This window comes from Chelon labrosus (assembly GCF_963514085.1).
Source record: "Chelon labrosus genome assembly, chromosome: 7".
Classification (NCBI taxonomy): Eukaryota; Metazoa; Chordata; class Actinopteri; order Mugiliformes; family Mugilidae; genus Chelon; species Chelon labrosus.
The window spans coordinates 22203975-22222594 of record NC_140343.1 but is presented as its reverse complement, the minus strand read 5'-3'; the positions used below and the strand labels follow the sequence as shown (position 1 = coordinate 22222594).

Sequence of the window (18620 nt, the reverse complement as noted above, 5' to 3'; positions counted from 1 at the left end):
CTTGAAAAAAACAAAGTTCAGCATGTCAGAGCATCATGACAAAAACAGACTCTACCCAAGCACATGTCATACTGACCAAAATATTTCTATCATGTCTCTGTCTTTTGTGTCCTTCTTTACTTTCTCTGGCTGATTGATTTTTTATTTATTTTATTTTTTTCAGCCCACAACGCCATGGTCAGTGCTTAAACACAAAAGGCATTATGTTTCAGGTTCTGAATCCCTGGTGACTTGTCGCAGGTGTGGGACTCTCTCTGTGGTCGTTGGTAATGGTCAGTTCTTCAATTAACTTCCCCTGCCCACAAATCCTTTGCAGCAGAAAGTTGGTCTGGAGATGCTCTGTTGGGATCTGACTATGTTTCTGCAAAGATCTGCTGGACCAATCAAATTCTTTGGGCGGGCTTTATGAAGTGATGGACAGAAGAGTAACAATGACATAGTCACATATGGCATTTAAGCACCGTGGAGTTGAATTTGTTTAAAACAAAATGCCTCTGATTGAACCACACATCATAGCATAACCATATTCTGGCTACGCTATGATATGAAGAAACTGGTTTATGAGCTTAACTTATCTACAATGTCAAATACATAAGAATCAGCAACAAAACAACTGAGACGAACTACTAACATGCAGCTAGCGTCAGACATTTATAAAAATATAATCTAACATTGTCATTTGAGTGAGCGTAACGTCACTTTTAGTCGGTTATTGTTCATGGTGCTGGAAGAGAGGATGAGGAATGAAGTTCCTTTTAATTAAAGGCAGCTCTATTTATACTGTGCTCGAGATGTTCACAGAAAAAAAATGTCACCGTATTAATGTTCTTCATGATTCACCGTAATCATAGTAACTGTACAAAAACATGGCAACAGCTGCTTAGAAGACAAATTAGAAGATCATTTAAAAATCTACAATGGATGAAATATAAGGACATCTGTACAGCATTTGTTTCCATTTAGGTTTTCTAACTCAAAGGACAAAATAGCTAAGCCTGCCTGAATGTTAATAATACACAACTCTGGATATTTACCCTCAGTGACAGATGTGCTGCTCATTTAGGAAGCAGTGTCACTCCTGCAGCATAGTCAAATACGTGGCATCCAGTATAATACAAAGAAGGGAGCTTATTTGACTTGTGTAACCTACTGCTATAGATGTCTTATTCTACATTCACACCATCAGCCAACATCCAAACGGGCCCAACTACATCGCCACAAAGCGCTGATTAAGTGGCGCTCAACTGCTCATTGAAGCCACCATCTGTCAAGCTGCATTCTTTTTTTTTTTGTCAAAAAAAACTCCAAAAAATTAAATGTAGAATTATATAGCACAGGGAACTGACTAACGGCAAGAATTTCTCAGACAAACCAGAATAAATGAAATCTTGATGTGGAACTTGTGAAACAAAAACTTTTGGTTGGCGCTTCACTGCATCAGCGGAGGCCTGAAAAAGGCTGAGGTAGATAAGTACTTGTACGCAGCATGTTTTTATGCCTAAGTGGCACATTGGATTTAAATGCACAGTGACTTGTGTTCACCTTCGGTTTATTGAGAATATGCTTATTGAATGATATCATTGACTTACTGGTACACCGACCACCACCTCTGTAGATTTCTTTCCACAAACAGGAGTGTGAGCCAAAGCTCCCCATCAACTGCCTGAATAAGGGATTTCTCCTGACCTGAGTTAAAGGTCACCAGAGCAGAAGAAATGCTGCAATAGAGGGAATCCAATGTCCCTGAAATCTGTGTGGATAGCCCAGAGATAAGGACTGGAGGAGGAAGCAGAGAGGACAAGGAGCCAGTGAGCATGCATCACAGTTAGCTAGTGGCACAAGCGCCTCACAAGAAAGAGCTGGGAGCTTTCCAGTTACCATCTATAATGACACCAAGAGGTTTGAAGATAGGAGAGGATGGTCAAGGAGACGGGCTGTGTGCTAGGTTATGTAGACCTTGATGACAGGATTTACTAACTGTGCACATGAGGAATTAGAAATGTATTGCTCTTCCACCACACATGATTACAAGATGACATTGAAAATGTTACATAACACAACACAAGTGGCAGCTCAGAGTGTACACACTACTGTGAGAACGGATGGATAGGTCAAATGCAGAGAAATAATATGAGGGATCGATCATTCATTCATTCATTTTCTGTAAGCGCTTGCTGTCAATCATTGGATATGCACGTCTGAGGGTTTTCTTGAGTGTCTTTTGTCTTCTTTGAGAATGTGAGATGGAGCTGGGCTCCGTCCTGCTTTCAGAAGGTCTTTGGCGATTCTCTTCTCAGGTTGTTGTCTTTGATGAGAGCTCAAATTCATAGTTCATATATGCCAGCAAAGGAGTGGTTGGTGCCACTTTTTCATTTCACAGTGGAAATTCAATAAGTCTAAACAATTTTCCTTTATGTTCCTCATTCAGGCAACTCACACAACTTACTTTAACTTAACTTTAACTTTTTGCACCCTACAATCAAGTTCAAGTGCATTTGACATTTCCATATATGGATTGGAAGATCATGGAATAAAGATTGCTGCTAGCATGTTTACTATCGTAGCGGTTCTATTAGTTTATAATCATTATATTTGAGGGTTAAAGATCTTTTGACTGATGAACCAGTGAACCAAGGTGAGATATTATGAATCTTATGGATACAAACCATCCCTGTATAATACCTCCAGTAGTGAACATTGACAGTGTGGTTAAAGGCTGAGGAATAGTCTAATTAAAAAGACATTTCAAGGTGAATACAGGAGTGATACCATTAAACCACAAACAAAAAAATTATAATCAACATCAAACACAAGTTAAGGTCTTCTGTTTTGTTTCTGAACCAAAATTTTATTCTCATGTTCTGCACTCTCCTCAAGTGCCAGTTCGAGTCAAACCTATTCTGTTACTGAAAACATTCATTTAATCTAACTTCATCTTTTGTTAATATATTATGAGGCTGTACTATCATGTACTGTACTATGATGGGTATCCAAGGACAGTAGTAGCAGCAGCAGCAGCACATTTCTGTCACTACGAAGGAACAGGATGGTTTTTCAAACCTCAGTGGACAAAGCATCCACGGTAAATCTCAGATCAAACAACATGCTGAAAAGTTGGGCTCCAAAATAAATAGCTGCCGTCAAAGAGGCTGTGGGTAGGAAGAGGAAGAGAAGATTGTCTCAAATGAAAGACACCCCATTGAAATCCTATTGAGCTATTTTCAGTGAAGCCCCTAAAAAAAACGAGAGAAAAGAGTGCACTGGTAAAGGTCAGCGTGAACCCAGATCATAGAACCTGAAACATGGCACAAAGATAAAGGGCCCAGTGAGAAATATCAATTACGCCTTGACATTTTCCAGAGAGACAAAAGAGGCCTGTATAATACCCCAAGACTGTGTGGTGCTGTGTCCCCTGCAACCTCAAAAGTCCCAAACACTTTGGGTTACATTGCCGAATTACATCCCTGCTGTTTATTTAAAATGTATTGTTACAGCAAGTATCGTTAAAATAATTTTTCCTAATCATCAAAGTCTCCAATATATGTGTAAAAATATCAGTGCGCCGGCATGAATTCATTTCTGCCTTAAACCCTCAAATTTAGCATCTGACCTGAATTCGATTTGGAACGATTTGGCCTATTTCATTCCAAAGAGTAAGTTTGAAGCCTCAGCTTTTTGGAGACAGACACATTATTTTTTTTCCTTCATTACATTTCTCACAATGGCCCTCCAAGTTGCTCATACCTGATCCCTGAAGCTCAGAATCACTGCAAGTTTACCTCAACCACATGGTTGAAATTCACTATCATGTCATATTATTACAAGAATATTATGGGATTCAACTGACATTCTGATCTCATATGTTAAATTTAAAGGCAGCAGACGATCAGTTCATTAAAGTTGCTCATTTGCAAGGAAACCGTGACAAAAACAACCTAAACGGGCAGGAAGATGTTAGCAGCATGTCATTTAAGCCTTTTAAGCTTTTAGCTGGAGCTGCTCACAGTACCTGATGGTACTCACTAATGCTAACTGAGACCCCCTCACAAACATCTTAGAGATACTCTGACCCAGTCGTCTGACCAGAATCACTTGACCCCTCAGAGTTTCTCAGTTACTTACATCTTTCAGTTTAGAAAAGTGTCTGTTAACATACCATGTAATATATCGCAGAACATGAGCTGCATCATTGTTACAGAATAATCTGCATTATTCACATTTATTATTAACCTATACTGGATACCCAACTACACCGGAGTCACTGTTACAGAGGTCTTTCTTGAGTGTGCGAACTTGCTATCCAAGACTCTGGGCACGCAACTACTGACAGACAACAACAGGTCTAACTCACAGTTTTCCACAGTGATAATGATAAAGATATGAAGAGATACAACTTATGAGCCTTTTGCTGGGCTACTTCTGACTACACAAGTCTGATCACTTTTAAAGAAATCAAACATGTTTTTAAAAATTATCACAACACGGAAAAAATTAGTGGCAAATGTCAGGCCCATGTTACCCATTTCAGAATTTGCATCTGCATTGAAACTGTAATCCATCTACAAGCACAGAACTTTGAGTAGAACAAGTGCGTGTCTCCCAAGGGATAACATGGTGTTTCTTTGTGACCCAACCTTGGATCATTAGAATATGCAACACGACACAAATGCACCCACTAAAAAGGTACGGCTGATGATGACCTTTTTTTCCCCCCAGATGTTGTATACTTATTTGAGCTGTATGAGGTGTTCTGCAGGGAGGTATTTCCTCATTATGCTGGTCATTCGTTAATGTACGTTCTCCATTGCTTAGCAGGAGAAAATTGATAAATTAAACTTGATGTGATCCATCATTACCCAGCCATGCCACGATGGGGCTCATCTTCCAAACTTCAAAATTATTTTTCCTCATAGCACAACAGTTTCTTAGTTACATGACACTTAACAAGGAAATGTGACTTCAGAGAACGAAAATTACTTGACCAAACTAATGAGAATGTGATTTTCTGTCACGCAGGTTACATTGTAACTATATCCGCTGGCTTGTGAAATAAGATAATTATGTTCCTGTCTCAGTCATCCTCAGTAACATACAGCATGTGCATGAATATATGCAATACAATTTCCTCTCTGACAGCAATGCAACAATTGAAACAATGTGAAATTAACCAAGCATCTTGTCTGAAACTCACTATCATGTATGTACTGGGAGGCACCTGAATCTTACATTATTCAACAATACGGTGAATCAAGCCTCTCTACAAGGCTGATATCTTATTCATCTGCTCTGCGCTTCCTCAAGTATTTGCTGGCATAATTAGTTGGCATAATCAACAGTGTACGGCTTTGTGGTGATAACAGTGCTCATCGTTTTTTTGTTGCTATAGACTGAATGGAGAGTAAAGGAGGCACCACTCATTCAGGCTCTCATTCAGTTCCTGAGCCAAGGTAAATCAGCGCAGCAGAGCAAAATATTACCGTATTATTCACATATGAGGCTCCCTGCAAACGATCTAAATGGGATGCCTATTTCATCCTGGTATACTGGGGACAATCAATGTGGTTATTAACCACAGCTGAAAGGCACTCAAGGCCGTTCATTTGGTTTCATCAGATGCCGTGGCTGTCCAGTTCAGGATGTGTCACGCTTTGACTGTTCGCATTCAATAGGACTTCACAGTATAAACAGGCAAGGACAAACACGAGTTAGCACATCAGGTCGGGTACAGTCCAATGGCATGACTGGTACAACTGATTATATGTCATGATTGGGATTAACAATTTCAACAACTGCCAAATGTTAAAAAACAATCAAATACAATATCTCCTAAAAACAAGATTTATCTTATATTACATATGCAGAGACGTATCAATAATTGCAATAATCCGATACAGCAGCCTGACTGATTTGTTGATCTAGCGTCTTTAGTGAATGGTGGGAATACAAGATGTTGACACCGGGAGCCTGGGTTTGAATTCCGTGTGGCAAGGTTTGGGCAATGATGAACACTTTGATTTAAGTTCTGAGATACATCCCTGCTTTGGTTAGACAATATACACTATATATTGTATATATACATATCGACTTAAGAAGTATTATAATAATTTGTTGGAGTAAATAAGAAACCAGTGCAGTGCAAGTCATCAGAATAAGTTAAGTGACCATATATACATTGAACTGTATTGTGCCATAAGGGTTCATGCATTGGTTTTATACTTGGTCCAGCACTTGTATATTCCTTCTTTAGTCGATATAAATTAAAAGGCTCGCTTGTTTTGCAGCAGCTTGCGCAATTGACAGCACGTGTGGGGAGATCTCAGACTGGTCGCCCGTCAATCTGTCATAGTATTGTACGTCAAATGTCATAGTGACGATAAATGATAGACTAACATTTAAAAAAAATTTATGAATAGGACTCAATCTACCTGCACTAACTCTGCGATCTACTGGTTGATAACGATCGACGTATTGGGCACCCCTGAGTTAGACAGTGTACGCTGACTTTTTCTGTACTAATGCACTTTTTAAAGATTTATTTAATGGCGAGGAATTGGTTCATTCATTCATTCATTCATCTTCTGTAACCGCTTGTTCCTGTGAAGGGTCGCGGGGTCTGCTGGAGCCTATCCCAGCTGTCATCGGGCGAGAGGTGGGGTACACCCTGGACAGATCGCCAGTCTATCGCAGGGCTAACACAGAGAGACAGACAACCACTCACACTCACAAGCACACCTACGGCCAATTTTGAATCACAAATTAACCTAACAAGCATGTCTTTGGATGGTGGGAGGAAGCCGGAGTACCCGGAGAGAACCCACGCAGAATTGGTCCATTTTGAAACAAAATATCAATACATCCCAAAGGCTCATTCCTTTATGTTAGAGAATAATTTCTCTTCCCTACTGTTGGGGTCAGTTATCTGCCCTATTTTCTCTCTGAGGAACATGCCAAGGCCATGGTCCCTCTTTTGGCGTCTTCAGTCTCACTGTCTGGCTGTCTACAGACACAGCTGTAGAGTTAGATGATAACGTCCTCCGTTCCTGGAAGACAATTTGTATTTCCTAGTTGGTGTGAATGCTTATCTTCATGTTTATGTATTATAGCCAATTGGATGTTAACACATCTCCCCTTTGCTGCCTCGGCCCACCTTTCTAGTATAACAATCTGAGCTTTACTGTTTGTCCCTTAGAACTGAGGTGGACTCATGCACTTATGTTGTGATGACGAAGCTTCTGTTCTCCTCGATCGAACCGAAATAAAACTCCTTCAGCATAAGACATACAAGACTCTGGTACTTCTTCTTCTTCATCGGCATCACCACAAATTCCTCCCTAACACTTTAGATGTTGTAGCTTTGCCACTACCCATTCCCACTGTACCCTGATGAAAAAGTGCTAGATGATATTCTACGCACAGACCAGCATTGGATGGGCAGTGTTAGCATAGTACATGACTGGATTCAAAATATCATAAAACTGCTGTGGACCCATGTGAAATTTAGCCTGGAATTCAGTCCGACTTCAACCGCTCACAACATTTTTGTAGCGGCAAGTTGGTCTGGAACCACTCCGATGGGTACTGATAATGCCCCAGCAATCATTCAAATTGTTTGGGTGGGCTTTATGCGGTGATGGACAGAAGAATAACAGCAATGTGTCAAACATTTTGCTGTGGAGTTGAAATTGTTTACAGCTAAGTAGCTCTGACTGGTTGTAGGACTATCCAATTGTGTGAAGAGTTATTTTTTCTTTGTAATGGTTGAACACGCCCATAATGTAATCCAAAACATGTGCTATCAGACATATAGTTTAACAAGAATTTAGTCTGGCTTCATCAGGACACATGAAGTTCTAACAGTGGGTCGTGGAATGCACCCCTTCAACTTTAATGTGCATTAAATATGGTGCTACATTATGTGCTTATGTCTCGTCTCAAGAAACACCATTTAAGAATGACCAAGATGCCACCAAAACACAGCTGCACTTGGTCAGTTGTTTTGATCTTCCCAATCCTTTAGCAGATTTTAGTGCAGATTTTTGAGATGTTTGCACGAATGTAAATGATTTTGAATTCAGAATCAGGTCACAGCATATGACTTATCATTGGCACAGAGGCTCATACTCTTCCAGTGGAAGTCGGACAAACCTCCCTTTTGTGGAATATGTGGGCATCCTCATCTCTGCATAATGTAATCGTCCCATAAAGCAAACTATAAGCCGTTCACTGTAAGCTAAACATCACTGACAAAATGTACTGTACTTTTACTTTTCTGTCTTGGTCCACACATATACGAATGCCATACATGAACCATTTCTTTTTAAGCGAACCCCTGGACAGACAAGGAAGAAGAGGGAGGGATATTAGGGATGTAATGTAATGTAAAGTAACGTTATTAACCTTTCAGATTTGTGAACAGTATAGCCTGCAATACACGATGACTATATAAAGTGATTTCATTAATTACGATTGCTTAATTTATGTTGTCAAACCGTAGGGAAATGCCTGGTTCAGCAGCAGGACCAGAAGAGTGATAAGTGCATTGAACTGATGTCATAATGTTACACATTTGCATTTTTCTAATGTTTGCTAACTTCAGTTACTGGTCATCGTAGACCAAATAAGGCTGGAGCAGTAAAACCACTGAGATAATATAACTGAGCAATGATTGCTCAGTTTAATCCTTTTAAAAGTTCCATAGCCTTGCTTTAAAATACAGACAGATTACTAAGTAAAACTGCCTGTTCTGTTCTTCCTCTACAGGATCTTATGTGATACACATATGGTCTCACTTCAGTAATTGGTTCAGATGTTGTCAAGTACTGTTATCCTGATCATGTTTCCACAGTGTTTTAGCCCCTTTCACATGTGCTCCCATTAAGATTTCCCAATTGTTTTTGGATTATTTCGTCAAACAAGTAGCTGAAACTTGGATTAAATAACTTTTTTAATCGAGAAATGAAAGATAGACTAGTCAAATATCCCACATCCCTTCAAGAAATAGAGATTAATTTGAAGGTAATCATAAGTGTGAAAATTGCTGTTATCTTCTCACTATTCCTTTGACTGCTAACGGCCTGTCTGGCTCTGAAGTCATGCCTGTAATAAATATTCATATACCTTTCAGGGTCTTTGTTATGTTGACTACCTTCCATCAGTCTGATCTGTTGTGGCATGAGAAACACAAATGGTGAAAATAAATTAAGAAAAAAAAAGTCTAAATAATTATATAAATAATAAAGACAATGAGTGAAGGGGGGGGGGGGGGGGGGGATTTGGAACATCAAAGGCTCCTCTATCTTTGCAGCATGTAAACAGTGCGTGCCTTCAGTGAGTGGAAGAGCTCCTTTTAATGATTCCATGGAAGATTGCCACATCGACAAGCATCCTGTAATAAATAAAATTAACAAACATTTCTGTAGGGTCTTTTCAAAGGGAAAGAGAGCCCAATGTTTTTTTTTCAGATAAGTGGTCTATACATCCCCTGCTCCTTCCTGATTAGTCTAATCCAGTGAGAAGTGCGTGCAGGGTTTTGATTGAGTCAGCCGTCGAGGACCCCGAGGGGAACCCTCCTGATAAGTGCCTTTACCTTTCACCTCCAGAACCCCACGCACGTCGTTTCGCCATATCCCACTCCCTCTAATCTCATTTGGCCCAGGAAGACATGGTCAGGCACAAGAAGCTACGATTAGCATCCTCTTTACCGAGGGATTCCATTGGCTCGGACTGGCAGTGCTGCCCTCAACCTGAGTCGCTGAAGGCACTAAATCAGCCAGGTAGTTCAGTGTGTGGCTAATGTGTGTGTGTGTGTCTACATCCACCCCTCATGAGCGTGTGTTTAGCAGCTTGATATCAAAAGCTGGGGTTTCATCTATTTACCCAGTTTGCAGTATATGAGCGCAAAAATTCTCCTTAATTTTATGGCAGCGACCAAACTATGTGACCATTTTTAAGGTATTGCAAAAAGAAATTTTAACTATTCAGTTTCATCTATCATTTGGTTAAACAGGAAAAAAAAAACATCTCTTATAAGACATAGTCTTAATAATGATATCCCAAGAGATAAAGACTGCAATAAAACCAATGTAGACCAGTTCTGAGTTTACACTGCAATCATCTGCCATGGCCATACATACATGCTACATACTCATCTCTCTATTCAACATTCAACATTCATCACATGTTGTTATTGTCCTCTGGTATGACACATAGTCTGGCGAGGTATTTTTCCAAGGGGGCATTTTGTAAAGATGAATTGAGGAGATTGTTTGGCTGAAGAAGTAACCAATGATTAAAGAAGAGTATCACATGAGCTCATACGGTACAGAGGCCAAATGATTACAAAGCATTTAATGTAATATGTCAAGAGCTCTTAGAAAAAAACTATACAGAAATAAATCAAATACCACACAGTACGCAAACCGAATATCCAGAATGTATGAATGTATGTTAATGTGACGAATTTACTGAGAAAAAAACAACAACTTTATTAATGAGGGTATGAATAAATGAAGAAAGCTCATTGGTTGTGAGGTTTTGTCTTCATATCTGGAACAGAACTTTTTATTGTAAAAATAATAATATGGGAATGAAGAGTTAATTAATATTTACATGCCTGCAACAGAATTAGAGTTTATATCAAATATCAAAACAAAAGCTGTACACACACACACACACACACACACACAAAAATCCTCAATACAATTGTATAACTTAAATATAATCGACACCTAATAGCCATGCTGTTTATGCTGAATTAATGACATAAAATTTAGTAGAGGTCTTGAACACGTTGAATCAAAAAGTAGATTAATATCAAGTAGAAAACAGCAGCAAACAAACTCACTCACCCGCATGATGTGACGTGGGGAAAGTTTATGCCGCAGAAAAATTCAGAATAGCACACGTTCAGACACACAACTGTGACCCTGTGTGATGTCCCACTATAAATTCTGACATTAATGTATTAATGTGTGGAAGATATGTGACCTCACAGGACATTAATAATAATAATAATAATAATAATAATGAATATGCAGGAGAAAATCTGGCAGTATATGCAGCTCATGAGCTCCTGCCACTGAAACACCATCTATAAATGTAATAAGGAGTACAAACAGAAAGGTTGAGTTGCACGAGGCACAGAAAAAAAATGTTAAATGTAAAAAATGAGGTCAGCGGTTCCAAACCTGAGGGTCAGAATCATTCCAAGGGGTCAGAAAATAAATAGAAGAGGTCGCAAGTGTTAAAATAACAGCGAAATCAGCTTGTCGTCCAAAAAGGCAAAATTCTGTAAAGATTTTCCTCTGTTCTAATCATAGATCATGTTTTTTCTTTGAGGCTCGTACTCACTGATGTATATAACGTGTAATATGCGGGGTCAAATGTAGATACTGCTGAATTTTAATAGGTCAGATGATTAAGATTGGGGCCACTAACAATACACTGAGATCAATGATCAGTGCCACAAACTGGCATCAGTGAGGGGCAGTATTTAGTAACAAAAAGTATATGCTTAGACCAACAATATGATTATGGTTAACTAAATAAAAGTAAAAAAAAAAAAAAGTTTCTTTCTTTCTTTGTAAGAGACACTTTTCAGGTGTCCGGATTTAAATGATTATTGAATTAAATACCTGGCTCAATGTCTGCTTAAATATTATTTTAAACAAATAATATCCTATTATTAATTTTTTAAGTATCTAGGAAATGTATTTACTTGTAGAAGTTTTAGTTTGAGATAGCTCATAAGAAATGTAGCACTAGCCGTTTTAAAAATGCAATAACACCTTATTGTTCAGACGGGCTTTCACGGACCTGAAAAGACGCAGGAAAGCTGCAACGTGTAACACGAAATGACGACTGTTGGCAAACAACCAGGAAAGTGTGCACAATTAACTTTTCCGCACATAACTGAAACTGAACCTGATGCACTTTGTGGGGCGTTACGTCCGTATCCGGCCGATGCGTTCAGTGTCCGATGGGACTCCAGAGAACTGACCTCACAGGCCCACATGCATGTGTGTGAAAACATGCGAGAATGTGTTCGATAAATATTCCTCTTATTACTGATAATGACGAAAGTAAAAAGAGGACACGCACTGTCTTCATATCAGTCGGGGGGAATAAAGTCTTGGTGTAAATCACTTTTCCGACTGGCGCAGCGCATTAAACAACCGTGGCATGATTCCCTTTCTCTCAGCCTCACCCCTCCTTCTTCTTCTTCTTCTTCTTCTTCTTCTTTATCAGCTCGTTCACCATTTCATTTCTTTCAAATGAGAATTCAGGGACCCCCAAATTCAAGCCCCCGCGTCTTCAAACAACACAACTGTACGTTTTTAGTTTTTCTCCCGTCAGAATGGTATCCCAGATTCAATTTTAGATAGACTAGGATTTAGCTAGTGATGATTTTTTTTTTTGGTCTTTCGGAGACAATATTTAATGTGAAATGAGATCAGTTTTAACACCACCCAATCCCCCCAAAGATGAGAATATATTGTGCTTCGACTGAAAAAAATAAAAATAAATTAAAAATTTAAATAAAAGAGTGCATCTTGGTATGTGTGGCATATTTTCTTCTTCTATCATGATCAGGAGAAGCATCAATAATGACACTGGCATCACCGTCCTCATCATCTTCAAACTCTCCTTTAGGGGATTTTTTTTTTCTTTTCTTTTGATTTAGGAAATTAGCAGCCTAAATACAAAACCACATTCTCAACAGCCACTTATCAAACTCCATTTACCGCAGATGATTTCAGGGTAACATTAAAACACAATAATGTAAATGACCCATGGCTTTTAATTAAAAATGTCCACCCCCTCCTCTCCCTTCCTACATCCTATTTTAGTTTCATCTATTTTACTGTTTCTTAAGTGATGTGGAGGGAGTCAAATAATAATAAAAAAGAGAGTCAAAGCGCCTGCTTTACTCGGTGTTTCCCCTCCTCGTTGACTTTTATCACCAAATGAAGCATATAAATGACCTAAAAGCGCTGGCTGTCGCGTTAAATTAAATAAAATAAAGAACAATTATCCTCTCCTTTTTCCTCTGATCTCGCGCTGAAAAGGAGTCCTGGAGAGATAAGGCAGATTGAATTCTCTCTGTTGTGCTCCAATAAAAACGTCAGGGGGGGGGGGGGGGATGAGAGATTTAAACACACACGCACACACACGCACACACGCACCCTTTCCCCTATAATTTCAAATCATAATTTCCCTCCCATTATCCCTCTCAGATGCCGTTTATCGTTATTTATTTCGGGGCGTTGTAACCGCAGTCAATTTCCGTGACTAAGTTGGATAATTACAGGTAGTGAGTGAATCCTACTCGGCAAAAGTTGAAATAAAAGACAGCAGCAGGGTCTAAATATAAAGGTAGAAACGTGTATACGGGCTTGGTATCCCAGTCTGCGGCCGCTCCTCAAAGTAATTATAATTGTCTCATTTCAAAGTTGAATTTGGGCGCTTTAGGGGTTTGATGTAAAACTTCACATTCGGTTCAATGAAGTATCACCCTAATTTACAGCTCCTGATAAGGACTAAGTCTGTCATAAAAATCTGCCCCCCTCCTCCTCCTCCTTTTCCTCCCCCTCTTCCCCTTCCTCCCCCCGCTTCCCCAGGATTGAATTGCACCTTGGGCAACAGTGCAGAATGGTAACTTCTCTCCACATATGTTCCTGGCAGATAAGTAAACAATTTGGATGTGGAATGATTTTTTTTTTTTTTTTTTTTTTAATTAATACTACAGCATTAATATGGCCCAGCTACACACACATACACACACACGCCCCGCAGATCCATCCTCCATTAAGAGTAGAAGAAGAAAGCCCCGCGATGGATTGACGTTGAAATGCTGCTTTAATTCCTCCATGTGTGTGTGTGTGGTTTTTTTTAGTGGTTTTTAAAGCTGTGTTCATTCTCTTAATGTCCTAATGAGATCGGGGCCTATTTCACTCGCAAGTTCGCACAGGTTTAAACACGTGTGGATGACTTGATGATAAAGGGGTTTAGCGGGGTTTTGGCTGCTGCATTAAAACACACACGCAGAGGCATTTAAACCGTGTTGCAGCCAAGTACATGTGGTGGGCTGCTTAACAAGCAGCCAGAAAGTTGCACAAAAAAAATCACATCACATTGAGTGTGTTCCATTAGTTGAACCTATAATTAAGAACCTCCTTGAGGTGATTAAGCAGTCAGACGAGTCGGACGGGCGGAATCCCTCCAGGGAGGCCTCTCCTGAACTGTCAAACATCAAAAACCGGTTCATCTCAGTGTCACAAAAACACACCTTCACCACGCTGCACCGCTCAACATGCCCGAACTCTGCTTCTGTAATAATAATCAATCCAAACAAATAAAAATAATAAAATTAGAAGGAGGTAATTTAGCCCTATTGAGAAAATGATCGCAGCTTGACAGCTTCAACAACCTCGAGAAAAAGGATCCATTTGGAAAAAGGAGCATTGATTATTTTGTAGTTATTGTTCTAGTCCGATCTTTAGCCTATCAACACTATTGATTAGCTCATGTGTAATATCTGAAATTTAGAAAATTGTCACAAAGCCTTTTAGAGAATTATTACATCACTTTTAAAGACCTAATTAAATCAAAATGTCGTCATTAATATTGTTATTTAATATCTGATTAACAGGCTTTTATTTTGGCATTTTCGCCTACACACTATTATATTCTCTTTGTGATCTCAATAACCCTCAAATACAGGAAATTGGTATGGTTGAAGACAGATTGTCTTTATTCGAAACGTCTTTGCTCAGCACTTGAACAAAGAGCAGGAGGTATCAACCTTCTAGATACAGTATCCTTTCCATAACATGACAGATTTTAAATTACCATCTTAGATAGAAAATACACATAGAACTCCTTGAATTCAAATAGAAGTTATCCTCAAAAAACGAAAACCAAACTCAAATGACGCGTGTGACTATATTAGCACTAAACCACAGGAAAAATGCAAAATTAAACATTTGGATGTAGATGGTTGTTTTCTCCTTTTTGTCATCTTATATAGACCGTCTAGTTTTATGTGCCAGTTTTTTGTTGATAAATATAAACAATATAACCCGTATATAATCCAGCCTACATGTCCTGATTTTGACCCTATATTCAGAACATCACCGTAAAATTGCCAAAATGTAGACGACTTAGGCCTATACAGGAAATATGAACGCTAATTGTGCAAGCCAAATTTTCAAAATAAAAGAGAAGCCTATCAATAATCAACACAAATCAGCATATCAGCATTGAAATGTACACAATAAATAAAGTTAAAGGCCTCCTTTTCTGGTTGCCATAAACATTATAACATTTACATTTCTTACAGTTCACAGGGCTCCATCCTTTACACCAAACTCCAGCTCCTTTGCTCAGGCAGGAACTTGTTGGATTTCTGGAAAAGTTTCTTTTTTTTATTATTTTTATTTTTTGCCATAACAAGTCCAAGGCAGTTAACACTGTTCATGCCTTTTTAATGGGGCGCACTGTCCGTAATATATTTACATGCATTTCAGTATTCAAGTGAATTAAAAAGAGCAAAGGTGTCTTGAGGGTTACATGGCAGTGGCGTGTGCGGATGAATATGGGTCTATCCCAGTCTTGGTCATACCTGGAAAAAGTATGTAGGCCACCGGGGGCTGTAAACTTGACGTTGACCAGGCTGTGCAGTTACACGGGACGACATAACCCGGGTTTGTGGGCGACGGGTGGGTGTGGGTGTGCTGACTTGGGCACCCAAGGGTGCCGAACGCGCCGTTCTGGTATCCCAAGGAGGACGCGTACGGCAAACTGCTGGTGCTCAACGCGTGGGGCATCTCTGTCATCTTCTGGATTGCGCTGGAGCTGAACTGGCTCGGGTCGAGGAAGGAGTACGGGGCGGACGTCGGCGGCAGGAACGCTCTGGCTTTCTCCGAGCTCAAAAGAGAGTCCGCGGCCGACACGGGAAGTCCCTTCAAGTGATCGGTGTCCCCGAGGTAAGGAAGAGGGAAAACGTAGCGGTCCTTCTTCAGCAGGTTTTTGGGTTTGCGCCTGGGTCTGTACTTGTAGTCGGGGTGCTCCTTCATGTGCTGAGCCCGCAGCCTCTTGGCCTCGTCGATGTAGGGTCTCTTCTCAGACTCTGACAGCAGCTTCCACTCGGCACCCAGTCTTTTGCTGATCTCCGAGTTGTGCATTTTGGGATTCTCCTGTGCCATTTTCCTTCTCTGGCCCCGGGACCAAACCATGAACGCGTTCATGGGTCTCTTGATATGATCGGCGGGCTTCGACATCTTAAAACTGTACTTTTATCCTCAATGTTAATGGCGAGGAAAAGTTCTTGTCGGAAGGAAAGGGAAACTATTCACCTGTGTAGATGCCAGATACAAGTCATGCCACGTCTAGGATATCGAGAGTCTGGAAAACAGCAAAAAGGAAAAGAAAAGAAAAGAAAAATCCAGCGCCCGGTTTGGTTTTTCCCAGAGTTAAAACACCGACGATCGCTCGCTTAAGTCCAGTTACAACTCTGTGTCAGACCTGCGGCGAGCAATACGGGAAAAAACACATGAGAGATGCACACACGTTAAAAAAAATCCACAAAGGTGAAAGCGATGTTCCGCAGTCAGTTTGCAGGAGTCGTAAAAGTGTTCAGTGTTATTTTTTTCTGTCACATACACACTCTCTCCCTCTCTCTCGCTCTCTCTCTCTCTCTCTCTCTCTCTGAGGTTTGTCGTCAAGCACCTGGCTTGGAAATGAGCGGAAGAGCGTGAATACGAGCCAAAAGCGGTGAAGTTCAAAGGCTGGGCTGGTTTGGTTTCTGCACGCAATCTGACATAATCTGCAGGGCGTTCACTCACCAACCTGAGCGCCCAATCAGCACGGAGACCGGCTATTATAATACCTTCACGAAAAAATATATGTACGTTACAACATAAACAAAGAGCGGGCGGTGGTAGTAGAAGAAGAAGAAGAAGAAGAAATAACGAAAGAGGGGTGTATGCGTGTATACGTGTATGTGTGCGTGTGTGGAGGGGGTAATACTCTGGATCCCTACCAGATTCCATTTAATGTAATGAATCGCAACAAACACGGACCTTCAACCTCTTTTCCAGTTAAAACCTGACTTCAATCCAGGAGAGGTGACTATACCGTGCAACCAATTTACTGCTGGCCGACAGCATTACACAAAAATGCAAAGGAGCACTTTGTAAGGGCTGTCCCACAAAACACACGGCCTAGTAGATATACATTTATGTACACGGGCTTAAATGCATTTGTCTCGACATTTATTAATTTATTTTTTTATTTGTAGCTTATATTTAAGAGAGGCGTAATAATAATAATAATAACAGTAATAGTAATAGTGATAGTGATAGTGATAATAATAATAATAATAATGATAATAGCAATTTTTTTTTTTACTCCCAAAATGGCAGTCCCTCTGTAGCCTACCTGGCAATGCTTCCATGTCTTGCTCAAGGACACTTCAGCACGGTTTAAACCCCGTTCAGCTGCCCTGAACGTTGCTGGGATTAAGATACAGTGACATTACAAATGAAGCGAGTACAAAAACTTGAAATTTAGTTTCGGTGTGCCAAAAACTATTTACAAGACTGTAGAATTTTCTCTACAGTACCAAAAAATAAATAGAGGTCGGCAAACAAACACGCGCGAGCGAGTAGGCCTACACACCGGCACTCGCGCGCACACTTTCTTTTTTTTTTTTTTTTTTTCAGGCCCGCGCGTGCCGTCGATACAGTGAACCTATAAGCAAAGTTCAACTACGCAGCGACAGAATTACAAACAGCGAGAAAATATTACATCAACTGCAAGCGTTTGGAAAAGCCGTCATTGTGAGTCTGTAATTGTTGCATTAGTTCACATCAATTTGACAGTGCGGTTTTAAGGAGGCACGGAGTGATCGTTTTAAAATGCAAATTTCAATGAGGACCACTGCCTAATAGCCCTCGGGCTAATGTGCGTGATATATGATTCCTTCAGCTGTGATTATTAAACGAAAGGCAGACAGATGATTTTTTTTTTCTTTTGCGCCCCCCCCAGCCCCCCAAAACCCACCCACACACCACACTCACCACCGTCAAAATGACTGGATATACATTTATTTGAGGTATAGTCTTTGACATCCCCGCGCGCACTGACACATTTCCCACACGCGGATGTTGTGCTGCTGTGCCACATCTCATCATCTTCCCCTTCTCTCCTCTGTGTAGGCTGCGTTACACAAACAAGATGATTTTGGCTTCTTTGACGTGTCACCACAATGCCCCTTACATTTATAATATGTCAGGATGATTAAATAAATAAGATACTTTACAGGCAAAACCACTGATATTTGTGCACACCTCCGGGAGGTATATTTTCAGTACTAACTACAATATGTGATCTTAGACAAAAAGCCAAACTGGTTTTTATTTATTGGACTGAACGTGGAGTTTATTCCTCTGCCTCTGATATTCCCATATTACATCCCATCTGTGTCTCTTTCTCACGCTCTCTCTCCGCTCCCCATCTCCTCACACACGCATGCGTCAATCGGCAGCTTGTAACGAGAAGATTTCCATCATATTCTTCTATTCTTTACTAAACCTTGAAATTATCGTTAAAAAATCCCG

The 18620-nt window shown here is 40.1% G+C and overlaps 1 protein-coding gene across 1 annotated transcript; it reads right to left on the bottom strand.

The window, feature by feature from the left end:
- Positions 1-14550: 14550 nt before the first annotated feature.
- On the bottom strand, positions 14551-16882 carry sox14 (SRY-box transcription factor 14). The gene has a single exon (XM_084547940.1). It carries the CDS (start codon positions 16278-16280, stop codon positions 15567-15569), a length of 714 nt encoding a protein of 237 aa, XP_084404066.1. The 5' UTR covers positions 16281-16882; the 3' UTR covers positions 14551-15566.
- Positions 16883-18620: the final 1738 nt, after the last annotated feature.

Bases quoted from the DNA above. Each gene is read 5' to 3' on its own strand.
- sox14 (XM_084547940.1), bottom strand. From the start codon at position 16,280: ATGTCGAAGCCCGCCGATCATATCAAGAGACCCATGAACGCGTTCATG.